The 15,730-nt window shown below is 54.2% G+C and overlaps 1 protein-coding gene and 1 long non-coding RNA gene across 3 annotated transcripts; both read left to right on the forward strand.

The window, feature by feature from the left end:
* The first annotated feature begins 3,597 nt into the window (after positions 1 to 3,597).
* On the forward strand, positions 3,598 to 12,938 carry HEXA (hexosaminidase subunit alpha). 2 transcript variants are annotated; one of them, XM_048318085.1, is made up of 14 exons: positions 3,598 to 3,865; positions 6,600 to 6,698; positions 6,996 to 7,061; positions 7,220 to 7,266; positions 7,592 to 7,702; positions 8,182 to 8,283; positions 8,379 to 8,511; positions 9,148 to 9,328; positions 9,638 to 9,724; positions 10,052 to 10,124; positions 10,562 to 10,742; positions 10,833 to 10,923; positions 11,322 to 11,426; positions 11,912 to 12,938. In XM_048318085.1, the coding sequence occupies exons 1-14, from the start codon at positions 3,598 to 3,600 to the stop codon at positions 11,973 to 11,975; spliced, it is 1,608 nt and encodes a 535-aa protein (XP_048174042.1). In that variant the 3' UTR covers positions 11,976 to 12,938. The 2 variants fall into 2 exon arrangements, with proteins under 2 accessions (XP_048174042.1, XP_048174043.1); XM_048318086.1 differs by lacking the exon at positions 3,598 to 3,865 and adding an exon at positions 6,348 to 6,417.
* A 51-nt stretch (positions 12,939 to 12,989) lies between these two features.
* On the forward strand, positions 12,990 to 13,617 carry LOC125332793. The gene is made up of 2 exons (XR_007206620.1): positions 12,990 to 13,061; positions 13,348 to 13,617. It is a non-coding gene; the product is annotated as an uncharacterized LOC125332793 (long non-coding RNA).
* Positions 13,618 to 15,730: the final 2,113 nt, after the last annotated feature.

Genomic DNA, 15,730 nt, shown 5'->3' on the forward strand with positions numbered 1-15,730 from the left:
AGGTCTACAGGTATTTGCAGGAGATGATCTGTGTTTTCCAAAGCCCTCTTCCAGCCACACCACCAGCAGGTCCCTTGAGCTTCTTCAGCTCAAGTTGCTTCATTCAGGAGCAATTTTCCTAGACAGTGCTGGCTCGAAGAGCAAAGCAAATAGAAAACTCATGCCCTGTGAAGGCGTTCATGAATGACTTCCTCCGTTCCCACTTCACTGGCTCAGACGCTTCTCACCAGTGGAAGAATCTGTGTGCAAAGCACCCTCCTGGTTAAATGCAGAAACAGCCAACACTATAGGGAGTTAGGCAGCAGAATAAATGGATTTATATCTTTTAAAAATGCTGTGGTACAACTGCACAGCCCAAAGGCCACCTTCATGCCCCAAAGGCAAACAAACCAGAAAGACTCAAGTATGACACCAGCCAGGTTTTGTAACAATTTATATCAGAATAATTAATTTGGATTGCTACCAAATTCATTGTTGGTAGCAAGCAGGTAATCCAGCAGTGTCCTGGGGCAGCAGTTTTCTGCAGTCCTCCAGCAAGTCCAAACTTTTGCATCAGAGAGATGACAAGAGGGATTTATAGGTACCCCCACCGCGGGTCTCAGCCTCTGCAAGAACTTGCAGCATCTCCTCGTGACAGGTACAGCCCTGCCTCGGGTTCACTCCCTGCGTGTTCCTTGCTGAACTGACTTGGAAAAGGCCTCCCAGGTGGATATATCACCCTGGAGATATGCTCCAAGCCCCCGAGCTGGTCCATTGACCGGCTACTGAAGAGCATCAGCAGCTTCTGGCTGCTGGTGCTCTGTGCCCACTGCAGGACAGAGTGTAATCCAGGTTTTTTCAGCCAAGCTCCACAGTTAAACACATGCTTAAGTAGTTTTCTTATGTAAAGAAACATTCACAAATCAGACTGTTAGTCTGGATTAATGCCGGCCAGCTACAGATGAACTTCAATGAGTCATCCCCCAGAGACATCAGGTCCCCTAAAATAGCATCAGCAACTGAATCTGTAGAAAGGCTGGAATATTTGGACTGAAAGCTCTGATCACAATGCTTTACATAAGCTGGCAAACACGCCACCCTCCCCAGGCTGAAATGAGAATTCGCCTCAAGCCAGGGCACTCCCACAGTTCTGTCTCATGCGCTGGGAAGTGCAGTCCTCACATTGCCTGATGCAAGACAGCAACAAACTGGCTTGCTTGGGGTGGTTTTCCTTCCACTGAAATTTTAATACAGTGAAACAACTTGAGGACAAGTCCAGAGATAGTGGAATCAATCAAATATAGTCAGAAAATGGTGGCAACAGCTGGTGCTCCAGAAGTTTGCACAGGGAAAAGCAACAAACCCAGCTCAAGACCACGGAGGCTTTATGTAGACTGGCAGCAGGAAACTTGAACATAAGGAATGACAGGGGTGACCTTCCCAGAGGTCTGATACAGGCTGTAATACAGGTGTTCTCACTTCCTGCTGTGTGATGAGGACAGAGATAGAGAAGGGCCACAAAAATCCTGGAAGAATAGTGAGGAAGCAGCCTGGCATGTGCCATTGCGTTGAATTTGGGTCCTGCCACCTCTGTAGGGAAAACAAGGGAGGATTTTCAGGAGCCTGAGGGAACTGTCAGGCTTTAATTGCCCCAGTCAGACTCTCCCGAGACCTCCACCCATGAACTCCATGAGCTCCATTCAATTGACAGTCAGGCAACCAATTCTTCCTGATCTCTCCTGTGAGCGTACCTGCTCCTAGGTATTCCTAGATGAACGTTGGACTTCACTTGGTGCCTTTAACTCTCTGGGTGATACCTGGGCTATTGGTCCACCCCTGTGCTCTCTTAGCCTGGCTGTGGAGGTATATCCACCTGGTAATGCTGCGCCTGTCCTTGGCTCCTGGCTCACCTTCCCATTAGGTGGACTTTGCTGTTCTACAGGGCTGGAAAAGAAGGATGCAGTGCTGTGCAGGTGTTCAGCTCATGGCAACACCATCTGCCTCTCTTTGACCCCATTCCTGATGGAGCCCAGCTTCTCTGTCTCTAGGAGGCCCTTAGTCCCCTCCCTGCCTTCCCCCCACATGAGCCCCCTATTAATTTTCACTAACCTCATTAAATTCCCACAATCCCATTTAGACCCAAACCCAGCTGTGATCTTCTCCTGGTGCCCAGCCTTCCCACAACTTTTTCACCTCCAAAAGCTTCACTGGAACCTCACAGCCTCCTTCAGTGTTGGAGAGCACCTTCCTCCATCTCTCTCCAGCCCCACTGAAACCGTTCCATGTCCTCCCAGCTCTTTTACTTTCACCATCTGTCCCTAGCTTCGTGCTGGTGCTATTGTAACCTTTGACAAGTTTCTTGAGGTTTTTCCCTACAAAATGTTTTTTTCCTGTTGGTCCTGTTCTCTCTACACTGCTCCCGTGAGGGACAATCCCTTACATTCCCCACCAGACCTTTCACACAGGGTGGTTTTTCCTCTTGTGTGATGGGGCTATCTCCCTTGTCACACTTTCTCCTGTGCCATTTATTTAATTTCCTGCTTGCTCCCATGCCTCTGGCTTGTCTCCCAGCACTCCTTGGAGTTTTCTGGGACAATAGGTTTTTAACAATTTGATGGAGTGGATTCCCTTTGTAGGTTTGTGCTGGCAATTAGATGGGTAAGACCTGGGCTTAAGGCCCTTATTTGAGTTGGGGATTGAGAAGGAAAGCAGAGCTGGAGGGAGGAAGCAAAATTAAATAGAGTTCATCTGAGGTTAAGGCTTTACTTAGAAAAGCCAAGCACTGCATGGAAAGCATCCCTGCAACACTTCATTGTGAGGATCCACCATGGGATAAAGCCCCTTTATTTTTGTACAACCCAATCAATATTTCACTGGTCACATATAAAATATCCTTGGAAACCTGTGCAAGGGTCACATATAAAATATCCTTGGAAACCTGTGCAAGGGGTGATTTATATACAGTATTGCTCATAAAAATACACAGCACCAACAGAAGATGCCCAGACTCAAGGTGGATCCAAAGCATGGGCAAGGCGTGCTGGTTTCAAACTGAGAGAAGGTCGAGTTAGGTTAGATATAAGGAAGAATTTATTTACAATGAGGGTGGGGAGGCCCTGGCACAGGGTGCCCAGAGAAGCTGTGGCTGCCCCGTTCCTGGAAGTGTCCGAGGCCAGGTTGGACATGGGGCTCGGAGCAACCTGGTCTAGTGGAAAGTGACCCTGTTAATGGCAGAGGATAGAATTAAATGCTCTTTAAGATCCCTTCCAACCCAAAACACTACATGATTCCACGAAAGCAGCACGGGTGAAATAACGTGTTTTAAACCATTAATCTCCTCAAATCCCGAGGCAGGCTGCTGAGGCTCCCTTACGGCAGGAAGCATAGACGAGGGGGCTGTAAAGCCTGAGGGCTGGGGCAGAAATGACCCTTGCTGGGGAGCCAGAGGGGTTTGGGGGCTTTATTTGAACAGAACGAGGCGACTGTGGACTACTGGGTAGGCTGTGGGGCGAGGGGGCAGCGCGGGGGAGGCCGTGAGGGCGGGCCCAAGCTGCCATTTCGCGGCCGCCCGGCCCCCCGCTGTCGGGCGGTGCCGCCTCCCTCAGGCTCGGGCGCGACATGGCGGCGGCGCGGGCGCTGCGGCTGTCGCTGCTCCGGCCGCTGCTGCTGCTCCCGCCGCTGCTGCTGCCGCTGCTGCCGGGCCCGGCGGGGGCCGTGTGGCCGCAGCCCCAGGCCCAGAGCTTCCCGCCCGGTGCCGGCCGCTGCCCGGTGCCGGCCCGCCGGTTCCGCTTCGCCGCGGCGGACGGCTCGGCCGTGGGGCCGGGCTGCGCCGTGCTGGACGCCGCCTTCCAGCGGTACTGGCCGCTGCTCTTCGGCCGTCCCACCGGTGAGGGCCGCGGCGGGCGCTGACCCTTCCCTCCGTGGCTTTGAGCTTAACACCCCCCCACACCTTCGCTAATTTTGGGGTCAAACCACGGGGTTTGGTGGCCGTCTGCCTCCCCTCAGTTCGGTGGGGTGGGAGGTGTGGGTGGAATGGAGTCTGGAGGCAAGGGCAGCTAAGCGTTGGGATTTGGAGGGCAATGCTTATGGCTTGTATAGAATAAATCTAACCGAGTTTGGCGCAGCACTAGTCGTCTTCCTGCCAGGATTTAGGCTCTTGCTATCAAGGGTTTCCTCCATCTCATTTTTTACTTCCTCCGGGTAGTGTTAAGCCCCCCATTGCTTCATTTCGCTTCCTTCTCTTGTGGCTGCAGGGAGAGCCGCTGCCGGTCTCGCAACCGTTCCTGCTCCAGGGTTACTGCTAAGTCTTGGCTGTTCCCGTTCCTAGCAGCTCTCGGTGTCCTGTGTGAGGTCTCACCTTGAGGAAAGACTTGCTGCTTCCTGTGTGTTCTTCCAAGTACATACTTGTGCTACGGAGCACCTCTGCCAAAGTGGAGCTGCTAGAAGTCCCAAGGCAGCATGGCTTTTCTGCCAGGGAGGGATTAGCTCCTGCATTCATCCTGAAATTGTAGGGTAAGATGAGGAAAGGCAAAGGCATTGAGAGTCTGGATTTGCTTTGGGACAGGTTCTAAAGGTTTCTTGAACCCAGGCTTCTTCATGATAGCACCCATTGCTTGTCTGGGATGAGCTGCAGGAAATCTCTTGGCTGTGGAGCCGACATGCAGAGATGCTCAGTGGCTGCGTGGGTCTGCTGCAGTCTGAAGTGCTATATCCAGGACATATGAAGCACTTCATTCATCAAAAAGAGCTAGTAACTCTGCTCCTGAGTATTTTAAATGTCAGTGTGAACTCTGTCGCCGCTGATCAAAGCGGAGATGGGTGGCAGCGTTGGAAGCCGCTTGGCTTTGTCTTGAGTACATCATACTTTGAAAAAAGCAGGTTTGAAACAGAGAACCCTTCGGCTTATTTTATTTCTTCAACTCTTGTGAGTAGCAGTAGAAATAAATTTTGATTTGGGAGCCAAGAAGACTCCTCTTGGTTCTCTTTCGCTGCTAGGAACTAAAAACAGCTGATCCAATTATTCACGCTCTCCTGTTCCACTCAGAGGGGAAATGTGACCATCAAATCACTTGGAGCAACGTTGTGATCACAAGATCCAGCTCACACTCATCATTTTCCATATGCCCTGCTTTATGGTGCTCAAACTACACAAATTATTTTAAGGCCTTTTTTCCCCTCTTTGCCTTCATTTTGTTTTGGTCTTTTTTTTCCGCATGGGTGGTTAGTACGAGCAGGCAGTGGAAACCCTGGATGAAAGGAAATAATTTCTATTAATAGAGGAAATAAATGGCAGAAACCTTTTCTGGCTGTGCTGCCTTTCGGGTGCCTGTCTGCACCTTGGCCTAGGAGGCCGTGTTTGGGCTGGGAAGCGTCTCCCTGGGCAGGTCCAAACACAGTATGTGATGGTGGGACCAATTCTGTTGAGACTCCTCAGCAGGATGAGTGTTCCCTGTGTCCCCAGGCCTGAGAGCGGCTGTTCCCGGTGAACTGCCGCCTTCCCGAGCGGAGGGAGCAGGTCTTGCTGTGCTGCTTGCACATCTGCGAGGTTGCCTTGGCTACCAGCTTGTCTGCAGCTGAGAGGAAGGCTCAAAACAGGGCTGGCTTCAAGCTGTTTTCCTTCTTTCCGCAGAGGTTTCGTCATCCCTTCATGGAGAAATCGGGGGATTCTGGCTCCTGTGAGCGGTGGAGCAGGGGCTCTCTGCATTTCTCTGAAATGCTGGCAGTGCCACAGTCTCTCTGGAAACTTCTTGGTGCTCTTGGCTCATTCAAAGCTAAGTTCTTTATTTTCAGTGACCACATTGAGCATTGGCTGTTCTTGGGAATGCTGTGGGGGTGTAGGCATGGACTTGGACTGGGATGAGCAGGGTCCCACCCCGCTACCCTATACTTCTCCTGGCAGCTGACTGCTGTGAGTAGTCCCTTCCGTCCCAGCAGAGGCTGAATATCCCTTTGGAGTGGGGGAGTGACTCAAGTGGGGATGCAGGCCTGTGCATCCTTGGGAGTGCTCTTCAGTTAGGGAAGTGTGCCCAGAGCTCCTACCTGAGGTCTAAATGTGACTGGGTTCAATTCTCTGGTTGCTACACCTGGGACCTGCTCTGCGGAAGGTGAAGTCGGTCGGGAGCTTTTCTGAGCTGGGTGAGACCTTTTGATCGCCTCAAACTCAGCCCAGTTTAGCAGATTCATTCTCCACCCTTTTTTACAGGTTTTCTTTGCCCTTTCCAAGAAGCGTGGGTAGGGCAGAGCTCTTAGGCTTGTACTTTCTTCCAGCGCTGGGGGAGCTTAGAAACAAGAAGCTCTTCTCCCTCATGGAGAAGCTTTGACTAGTCATGGCTGTAGCTTAAGAGCCAGGGCTGGTGTCCAGGAAGCCTCAGGGGCTGCTGCTACTCCATATTCTGATGTCTCTCCTCTCTTGTGTGCTCCTTTTAAGCTTCTTCACAGGTTGGGATCAGCTCATGTTCTCCTGTTTGGCTGTGTTGAAATTAGCCCCTGCTGAACACCCTGGTGTCTGTTTTGGGGTGCAGGAAGGGGTGCCTGTTTCTGGCTGGGAGGATGGTGGTGGGCTTGGAAGCAGGGAAAAGAGCTGGGATGGGGTTGATGTGCATGATCTGTGTCCTTTGCAGAGAATGAGCCATCCTGGGAAACACCCTGCTCTGAGCTTCTCGTCTATGTTTCCACGCCAGGCTGCGATGGGTTTCCCAGCCTAGACTCCAAGGAGAGCTGTAAGTGTTGGGGTTGGGAGCGGGAGGGAATGTGGCTGTTTCTGTGCCTGTCACTGGGAAGAAGCGCTGTGTGGTTACCCTTGGTTTTGGGGAGGGCACCAGTCCCCCATTACTGAGACACTGGGGCAGCGCAGGAGGGGACGTACCTGAGGGTGCTGATGAAGCAGTGGGGAGAGGTTTAAAACAGCAAGAGCGGCCCAAAATTCAGTTCTTCGGGGTCTCAGGGTGCAGTTCAGTACCTGAGCCCTGCCAGTGCTGTCATGGCCGTGTGGGACAGCCCCTGGTGCTGTGTTTCAGATAAACTGTCCGTCTCCAAAGGCTCCATGCTGCTCTCTGCAGAGACCATCTGGGGAGCTCTCCGAGGTGAGCTGTGCTTTCCGCAGGGCATTCCTGCTCTCCCTGCCTCGGGCCTGTGGGGATGTCTCACGGTGCCTCTCTCTTTCCATATACTTCTTTGTTAATTGAGCTCTGCTCCTTTGGGGGTGTCTGTGCTGAGAAAGGGGCTGTGTGTTTTCCTGCAGGCCTGGAAACATTCAGCCAGCTCATTGGGAGAGATGAGAATGGCACGGTGAGTTCTGGCCTCGTCTCCTGGGGGCATCAGCTCTCCATAATGCCCCTGCCTCCATGGGGACAGACTGAGGGTTGCTGGGATGCTTGGGATGAGTGGGCTCAGCCTTGCCAAGAGCCAAGTGGAGATTCGTGGATCCAGCCGGATCCCTGCCTTCTGAGCGGGTAAAGAAGTGCTGCAGCTCCTTCTGGCCAGTTTGCACTCTGGGCAGTGAGGGCACCCCTGTCCTGCCAGCCCTGGGGACAGTGGTGACCCTCAGTGTCTCTTGCTAATGGCCATTTTCCCAACATCCTGCTCATGTCTTCCTCACGTCTTCTGTGTGCAGTACTACATCAATGAGACAGAAATCGTGGACTTTCCCCGCTTCCCTCACCGGGGACTGTTGCTGGACACCTCTCGTCACTACCTGCCTCTGAGAGCCATCCTGGAAACTCTGGTAGGGCACCCGTGCTGCGAGATGAGGTTTAATTGGGTGCCCCTTCCCCTGTGACAACTGAGCTCCCTTGTTTAGGTGATTTCTCAGCTGCCTTCATTAAAAAGAAATCCTTGAGGTATCTTGGATTCCTGCGGTCCAGGTTACTCTCCAAGGCTGAGTTGTTTCTAAGGCAAGGGAAAACACTGGTAAAGGTGGCTGGTGGTTCTGTGTTCATCCCAAGCAGAATTAAACTTGCAGGTTTCCACCAGTGGCTCAGTTACAGGGAGAGCAGGGATTTTACTGAGCAGAAGTATTCCTGGCCCTGTGCAGCTTTTTGTGTTTACAGGGAGGTGTCTGAATCCCTCTTGGATCTTGGGGAGCATTTAGAGACTCTGCCTTGTCCTTCTGGAGCAGGAGGACCTTGTCCCCTATCTGTGGCAAGCTGGATGACTTTTCAGGAGGGATGAGGCACGTTCATCTTTGTCCCTGTTCCTTCCCAGGACGTCATGGCTTACAACAAGTTCAACGTGTTTCACTGGCACATTGTGGATGACCCATCTTTCCCCTATGAGAGCTCCACGTTCCCAGAGCTCAGCAAGCAGGTAATGCTCCTTGATCCCCACGTAGTGCCCAGCTCAGGTGAGCAGATCCCTGCCTCTGCTCCTGAGCAGGGCACTGAGCTTTCCCATGTTCCCAGGGAGCCTTCAATGCCATGACCCACGTGTACACAGCCAGCGACGTGCGCACCGTGATCGAGTACGCCCGCCTGCGCGGCATCAGAGTCATCGCTGAGTTCGATACCCCCGGCCACACCCTCTCCTGGGGGCCAGGTGAGGAGCAGACCCTGCCTGCTGCTGCTGCTCTGAGGAGAGTTGGAGTTGTCCCAGGGGCAGGAATGGGAGCTGCAGTCTGGACCCTAAAAGCTGGGTGTGGGCAGCAGTGTCCCACAGGCTGGCTTTGAGGAGGAGCAAGCCATTATTTGGGGGATGTGGGACCCAGTGGTCCAACTTCTAGAGCAAAATCCGAAGGGAAACATTTCCTTCTTTTCTTGGGTCCAAGCTGGGTGATTTTTTTGTGGGAACATCTGCTCTTCCAAAACTATTATCATGGCTATTGCAAGGATCTTGTGTTTAACTCAGGGTACAGCTGGCCAAGCTTCCTTGCTCTACTCAGCTGTGTCCCAGTCCTGACACACCGCTCTCTGCTCCAAGAACTGCATCTCCTCTTCCATGTCTGGAAGTGCAAGAAGCTCCAGGAAAACATTCCATTGTCTTTTTCTTCCCTTCCCCTGCCTCCAAATGCCAAGGCCCGTGTTAGAATTCACCACGTGTGTGGTCACAGTGGGAACTGTGGCTGTCCCTCCTTCCCTGTCCCCTGACGGCCCTGTGTTGTGCTGAGGGGCACTGTAGAGGATGACATGGTCACACTTCGCCCCTTCCTCACCATCCTGCATTTGTTCTCATCAGGTGCTCCAGGCCTCCTGACTCCCTGCTATACGGGCAAGGCTCCTTCTGGAGTCTATGGGCCCATCAACCCCATCGTTAACAGCACCTACCAGTTTGTGACCAGTTTGTTCCAGGAGGTCAGCGCTGTGTTCCCAGACTTCTTTCTCCACCTCGGTGGCGATGAGGTGGATTTCACGTGCTGGTGAGTCTGTGATCAGTCTGAATGGGGACTGGGGGAAAGTATTTGGGATTGGAGTCCCAGCCCATCGCTTCTTGATCATGATCTTTGGTGTCTTGCTCTCCCAGGCCAGGGGTAGCACTGATGCTTGGGATTTTTGGTATTTCTGTGCTCATGGTGATGCTGGATGTAGGGAGCTGCTGGTGCTGGTCCAGCCACAGCTCTGGAATGCCTGGGCAAGCCTTGGACTGATGTGGGAGGGGCTTGACCATGCCTTGGCTTTATTCCAGAGGTCAGGTTGCAATGGTTTTGTTCCTTCTCTTTGGTGCACAGGAAATCCAATCCAGAAATCCGTGCTTTCATGAAGGAGATGGGCTTTGGTGAAGATTACAAAAAATTGGAGTCTTTCTACATCCAGAGGTAAGGACAGGGCATCCAGGGCCTGCAGCTGCACTGTGTGACTGGCACAAATGTCTTCTGTCTTGGGGACACCAGATCTCCTTTTCAGGAGCATCCCCATTGGTCTTGTCTCCCTGACCCCAAAAGGGAACATTTTAGTGGGAGATTGGCCACAAAAAAGCCTGGGGCTGATGAGAAAGGGGCTGTGCTCTCTCCCTTCTCCTTCAGAAGCACCTCCACATCCCACTGAGGATGTTGGGAATATCTGTGCTGCTCCTTTGACTCTATGTAACCACCAAAGAATGCATCAGTGGGATCACCCAAAACTCGGTACTTTTCCCACTCCAGGCTTCTGCACATTGTCTCTTCCCTTGGAAAAGGTTATATTGTGTGGCAGGAGGTGTTTGACAACGACGTGAAGGTGAGAGCTGCATGTGCTGGGGTGAGCGGTGCCCGCAGCCCAGCCTGGTGCACTGGTGTGCTCTGGGGGGGCCATGCTGGGGCTGGTGGGGGTTACTCTGTAATGGGACTGTGGTCGATCTCCAGATGGTGCTGCCAGTGAGCTGCCCTCATGGTGGCTTTATCACACTGCTGCCAATGCTTCGCTCCCTCCAGGTTCTTGTATATTCATCTGCAAGATGCAGGTTTTAACCCTGCCCAGGACACTCTGCAAACGTCCTTATCCCTCCTTCTGTTGCTCCTGCAAACTAGATGGGAAGTGGCTCAAAAATCGAGCCCAAGTCTGCCTCAGCTTCCTTTTGGGGGTGTGGAGGGGGTCAGGGCGCTCTACTCGGGGGAGTAGGTGATGCTTCTGTCACCGCAGCGATCCCCTGCACCGTGTTCACCTGTGCTCCTCAGCTGAGGCCCGACACCATCATCCACGTGTGGAAGGAGAACTCCATGCAGTACGTGAACGAGATGGCCAACGTCACCAGGGCTGGCTACCGGGCTCTGCTCTCTGCACCCTGGTACCTCAACCGCATCTCCTACGGGCAGGACTGGATAGCAGCCTATAAGGTGGAGCCCTTGAGCTTTGCAGGTGTGTTCCTTGTGTCCCCTGACTGCATGGCAGCTGGCTTGGCGCTCAGACGTAGCGCCAGAACTGGCTGTCTTGCTGTCCCCTCCACAGGCAGCCCTGAGCAGAAGGCCCTGGTGATGGGTGGTGAGGCCTGCATGTGGGGTGAATATGTGGATGTCACCAACCTGACCCCCAGGCTCTGGTAAGAGAGGCCACTGGGAGGTCACTTGGGTCATGTGGGGCCAGGCTTGTGTCCCTTTTCTTTGCCACTGAGCATCATGTGCTGAACTTGTGGGTTTGGTCTGCACGTGGTGCCTGTCCTTATCCCCTCTGTGCCGGTAACAGCTTCACTGAGGCTGAAATGAGGCTTTGCAAGGCTGTAACAACCTGCTGCTGCAACCAGGCTGTGTTTAACACCTGTCTGTCCTGTCACCGTGGTCTGCTGCTGGTGGGCATGTGTCCAGCAATGGATCTTGGGATACTCTGAAGCCTTTGTGTGTGGAAGGACTCTGGGCAGGAAAGCGTTTGGGAGCTCAGGGCTTCAATGTGAGAAGCTTTTGAGCTCCCCCCTGTCCTGACTGCCTGTCCCTTGTCCTCAAGGCCAAGAGCTGGGGCCGTAGCTGAAAGACTCTGGAGCAATGAGACCGTCAGGGACGTGGAAGACGCGTACGCCCGGCTGGCGGAGTTCCGCTGCACCTTGCTTGGGTAACCGTCCTGGGACAACTCCCGCCGGCACAACTGCTCTGGGCTCAGCCCTGGGAGGGCAGCGAGGGAGGGAGAAGGGCTTGCCCTGCTGCAAAATGACCCTTGTTCCTCTGGAAAGCCCTGGTTTCCCTGGTGCCTGTGCCGTGGGCAGAGCTTGCTTTGTGCAGTGCTGGAAGAGCTCTCCTGCTGCCGGCGTGGGCTGGTGGCTTTGGCGAGGAGAGGGCTTTGTGCTGAGGAAGGAGGGGACTTGTCAGCTCTTGCCACTCCTCCTGCAGCACCAGCTTCCCTGGGAAACCTGTCCTCACCCTGTGCTCCCACACATGAGCAAAACACTGAGTTTATAAGTACAGTATGAAAACCACTCCCTCCTTGTCACTCCTGGAACGGGGCACCCATGGCCACCCTGTGCCGCTGGAACCCCTCAAACCCAGTGGTGGCTCTACCTGTGCCCTCTCCCTGATGCCATCTTTCTGTTCTCTTCCCAGGCGTGGTGTCCAAGCACAGCCTCTCTACATCGGATACTGTGACCGTGAATTCGGCGGGCTTTGAAGGGAGAGCCCTGCTGCCCTCAGTCTCTGTGCACGGAGGAGGAATGTCCCTCCCTCAGAAGGGCAGAGGGACCCCTTCCCACCCCACCTTCTGCTCTGGCTTCATTGCAAGGAACATTTTTCTGCCTCGGCATGCACTCTTTGCCTCTTTTTCTATTTTTATTTCTTCAGATCTGTAAATAAATGACCCCAAAGAGGAAAAAGGTGCCTATTCCTGCTCAGCTGGGGCTTGGGAGACCGTGCAAGGGTTAGCAGGAGATGGGTAGGGCCTGCTCCAGAGATGCTGGTGAAGAAGCATCATCCCGGTGGCTCTGGAGCTTGCAGGGTGCCTGCTCAGCTGGATAAACTGGGCTTAGCCTCTGCTGCTGTTGCAGGGTTTGCTTCTGCAGTCATGTTGTGCTGTGGGGTCCTGTCCTTGTCCCTCCTCTCTCCTCTGATGGCCAGGCCTGCAAGCCACCACGTGTGCTGCCCTAAACCCTGGCTGCTGCTACCTCCTCTGGCTTCTCCTCAGCAGATGACACCCTGGAGCCGCTTTGAGGAGCCCTTGCAAATCTGCTGAGTGGTGCATGGATATTATGAAATCTTTGCTCAGCTCTTCAGGCTGTCACCTCTCCCTGGGATTTGGCCAACTGACCCATCCTCCTCCTGCTCTGTTATTCTCAGGATAATTCTCCAGGTCTCTTCCATCCAGAGGAGTTGGTTTCAATGGTGTTTTCCTTGCAGAAGAAACCAGTGGTGCTGCTGTCCCACAGAACTGGGACAGGTGTGATTGTTGTCCCTCAGAGGTTGGGGTTGCCGTGCTGGAAACAGCATTCAGCTGAAAGCAGGGAATCTCTCGGGGAGAAATCCTGGCTGGATGGGACTGTTGTATGTGTGTCTTGGTCTTAAGTGAGTGAGATGCCCTGTTGTGGCTGGAAACCTTTTATGATTGAACTTTAAATTAAAAATAGTGAATTAACAGTTATTACTCCCTCCTGGTTTTATAAGTTGGATTTTTAAATTTTTTTTTTTTCCCCAGTGTGCTGTAAAGTGGTACCTTGGCCATGTGCTTTTGTCACTGCAGGGAGCTGCTGCCAGCAAGGCTGGGGTAAGAGGGACCCTGGCTCTGGGAGGGGTGCTCTGCTCCCAAGAACAATGCTCTGTTCCCAAAGATGATGCTCTGCAAGAGAGACTCTTCACCACGCTATCCCAGTTCCCTGCCCTCATTCCACCTGCCCTTCCACCTTGCTGGGCTCCCTTTCCCCCGTAGCCAGGTGTGAGACCCCCCCCAGGACTTGGGATGCCCATGGAGGACCCCCCCAACACAGCACCTTCCGCTGAAGCCTGGTATTGTGATCCAGGTTAAACATCACACCCATGATCCCATTTTCCAGGGTGTCTGCGCCAGCATCTTCCCAAAACCACCATCATGGAGGTGGCTCAGTGACGTTTCCACCCTTGCAAGGGCCGGGATCCCGGGAGCACCCCGCTTTCCCCGCCGCGGCTTTGCCGGGTGGCCCGTTCCTTCCAGAACATCTATTTTGGTCGTGTAAAACTTGCCGGGGAGCAGGGAACAGGGAACAGGCAGCGTGTGAATCACTCGGGGCCAACGGGTTTAAAAATAAACCCAAGCGGCGGCGAGGAGCAGCCGCCAAGCCCCCGGATTCCGGCAGGAGTGTGCTCCACACGTCCCAAACCCACCCGTGGGCACTGGCACCAGCCAGGGGAGTTTATTGGGACACGCTTGCAGTGGCGGGCACGTGTGTGCATTGTGTGTGTGCTTGTAAATACTTGTGTGTGTTATGGATGTGCTTGTAAACATGTGTGTGCTTGTAAATGTGTGTGCATTGTGTGTGTGTGCTTGTCAATACTTGTGTGTGTTATGGGTGTGCTTGTAAACGTGTGTGCACTGTGTGTGCTTGTTAGCACGTGTGCATTGCGTGCGCTGCGTGTGCATGTAAACACGTGTGTGCTTGTGAACACGTGCACGAGCTCGCGCAGACGTGGCTGTGGGTCCTCACACGTACCCTCGTGCACACACGTGCACAGGGGTTGTTGAGCACACATGCACTTGGGTACACACTTGCACGCGTGCATTAAGGGCCCTTGCACGTGTGCACTTGCACACATGCACTTGCTCACACATGCATGTGGGCCCTTGCACACGTGCGCTCATGCACAAACTTGCACACACGTGCATATAGGTCCTTGCAGACATACACTTGTGCATATGCCTGCACACATGTCCATATGGATCCTTGCACACACGTGCATGGGTGTCCTTGCGCTGGTGCACGTGCTTGCACGCACGTGTACACACACACACTTGCACTCGTGCTAAGGAGTCCTAGCACTCGTGTGCATATAGGTCATTGCACACGTGTGCCTATGGGTCCTTGCAAGCCTGCACATTCCAGTAACACATTTGCACACAAGTGCACACATGTGCAAATGCCCCCACGTGTCACTGCCCAGACTCACACGCTGGCCTGAAGCCACATGTGCTGTGCTTACACACACGTGTGCACTCTTGCAGCGCCTGTATGTGCTTGCACACGCTTGAACACACATGCACGTGTTTGTGTAGCCTTGCACATGCTTGCACACGCACTCACACACACATGCACACAGCTGCACACGCTCACACCCTTCCCCACGCTCACACGCCCCTGCGCACATGAGGCAGCGTGCCGGGGAAGCCAGGCCTCCCCCCACCTGGCTGCTGCTTTGGGACTAATTAATTAATTAACGGCAACACCAGGTATTGAAGCTGCTCAGTCTAATTACAGATCTTTTGGGGTGATGTGGGGTGCAGGAGGGAGGTGTTCCCCTCCTCCCCCTTCTGGTGCAGCCCCAGGGGGGCAACAGGGGCAGCGTGGGGTCCATGGAGGTGGAAAAACTCAACAAAGTGTCCAAACTGACCATTTTTGAGCCTCTTCTGTGGATTTAACCCCTGCTCTGAGGTGGGGAACAGAGAGGGGTGAAGTCTGGAGGCTACTAAAGGGCTGTAAGGGGAAGGTGGGAGGTTGCTCAGCCCCTTGGCCAGCCCTGACTGGAGTTGGGGGGATGATGGGGGGCAAAAAGGGGATGGAGGGGGGTGAGGGAGGATGGGGGTGATGGGGAGACGGGGGAAAGGGAGTGACATAGGAGGTGATGGGGGGATGAGGGGAAAGGGGATACACGGGGAGTGATGGGGGGGATAGGAGGTGGCGGGGCATGACGGGGGGTGATGGAGGTCACAGGAAATTATGGGAGGGATGTGGAGGGGGGGACCTGGGGTGATGGGGAGGACGGGGGTGATGGGGGGTGGTGGGCATGATGGAGATGATGGGGGAGGGTGATGAAGGTGATGAGGGGTGAGGAAGATGATGGTTGTCATGGGCGTGATGGTGGTGATAGGGGTAATGGGGATGATAGGGGTGATGGGGATGCCGGGGGGTGATAGGGCGTGACAAGGATTCTGGTGGGGGGGGGGGGGGGTGATGGTAATGACGGGAGCTGATTGGGGGTGATGGTGGTGATGGGGATGGCGGGGGTGATGGGGATGGCGGGGGTGATGGGGGTGATGGGGATGGCGGGGGTGATGGGAATGGAGGGGGTGATGGGGGTGACGGGGGCCGAAAGGGGAGACACGGGGGGCGCCGGGCGCGGGACGGTGACGGCGCGGGGGGGTTCGGGGTCAGCCCGGCAGGGGGCAGCAGTGGGCGGAGCCGGGCCGCCCCCCGCCCCTCTTTCCGCCCCCCGCTTCTGATTGGCCACCGCCCCCTCATTATGCTA

This window comes from Corvus hawaiiensis, chromosome 13, assembly GCF_020740725.1.
Source record: "Corvus hawaiiensis isolate bCorHaw1 chromosome 13, bCorHaw1.pri.cur, whole genome shotgun sequence".
Taxonomy (NCBI): Eukaryota; Metazoa; Chordata; class Aves; order Passeriformes; family Corvidae; genus Corvus; species Corvus hawaiiensis.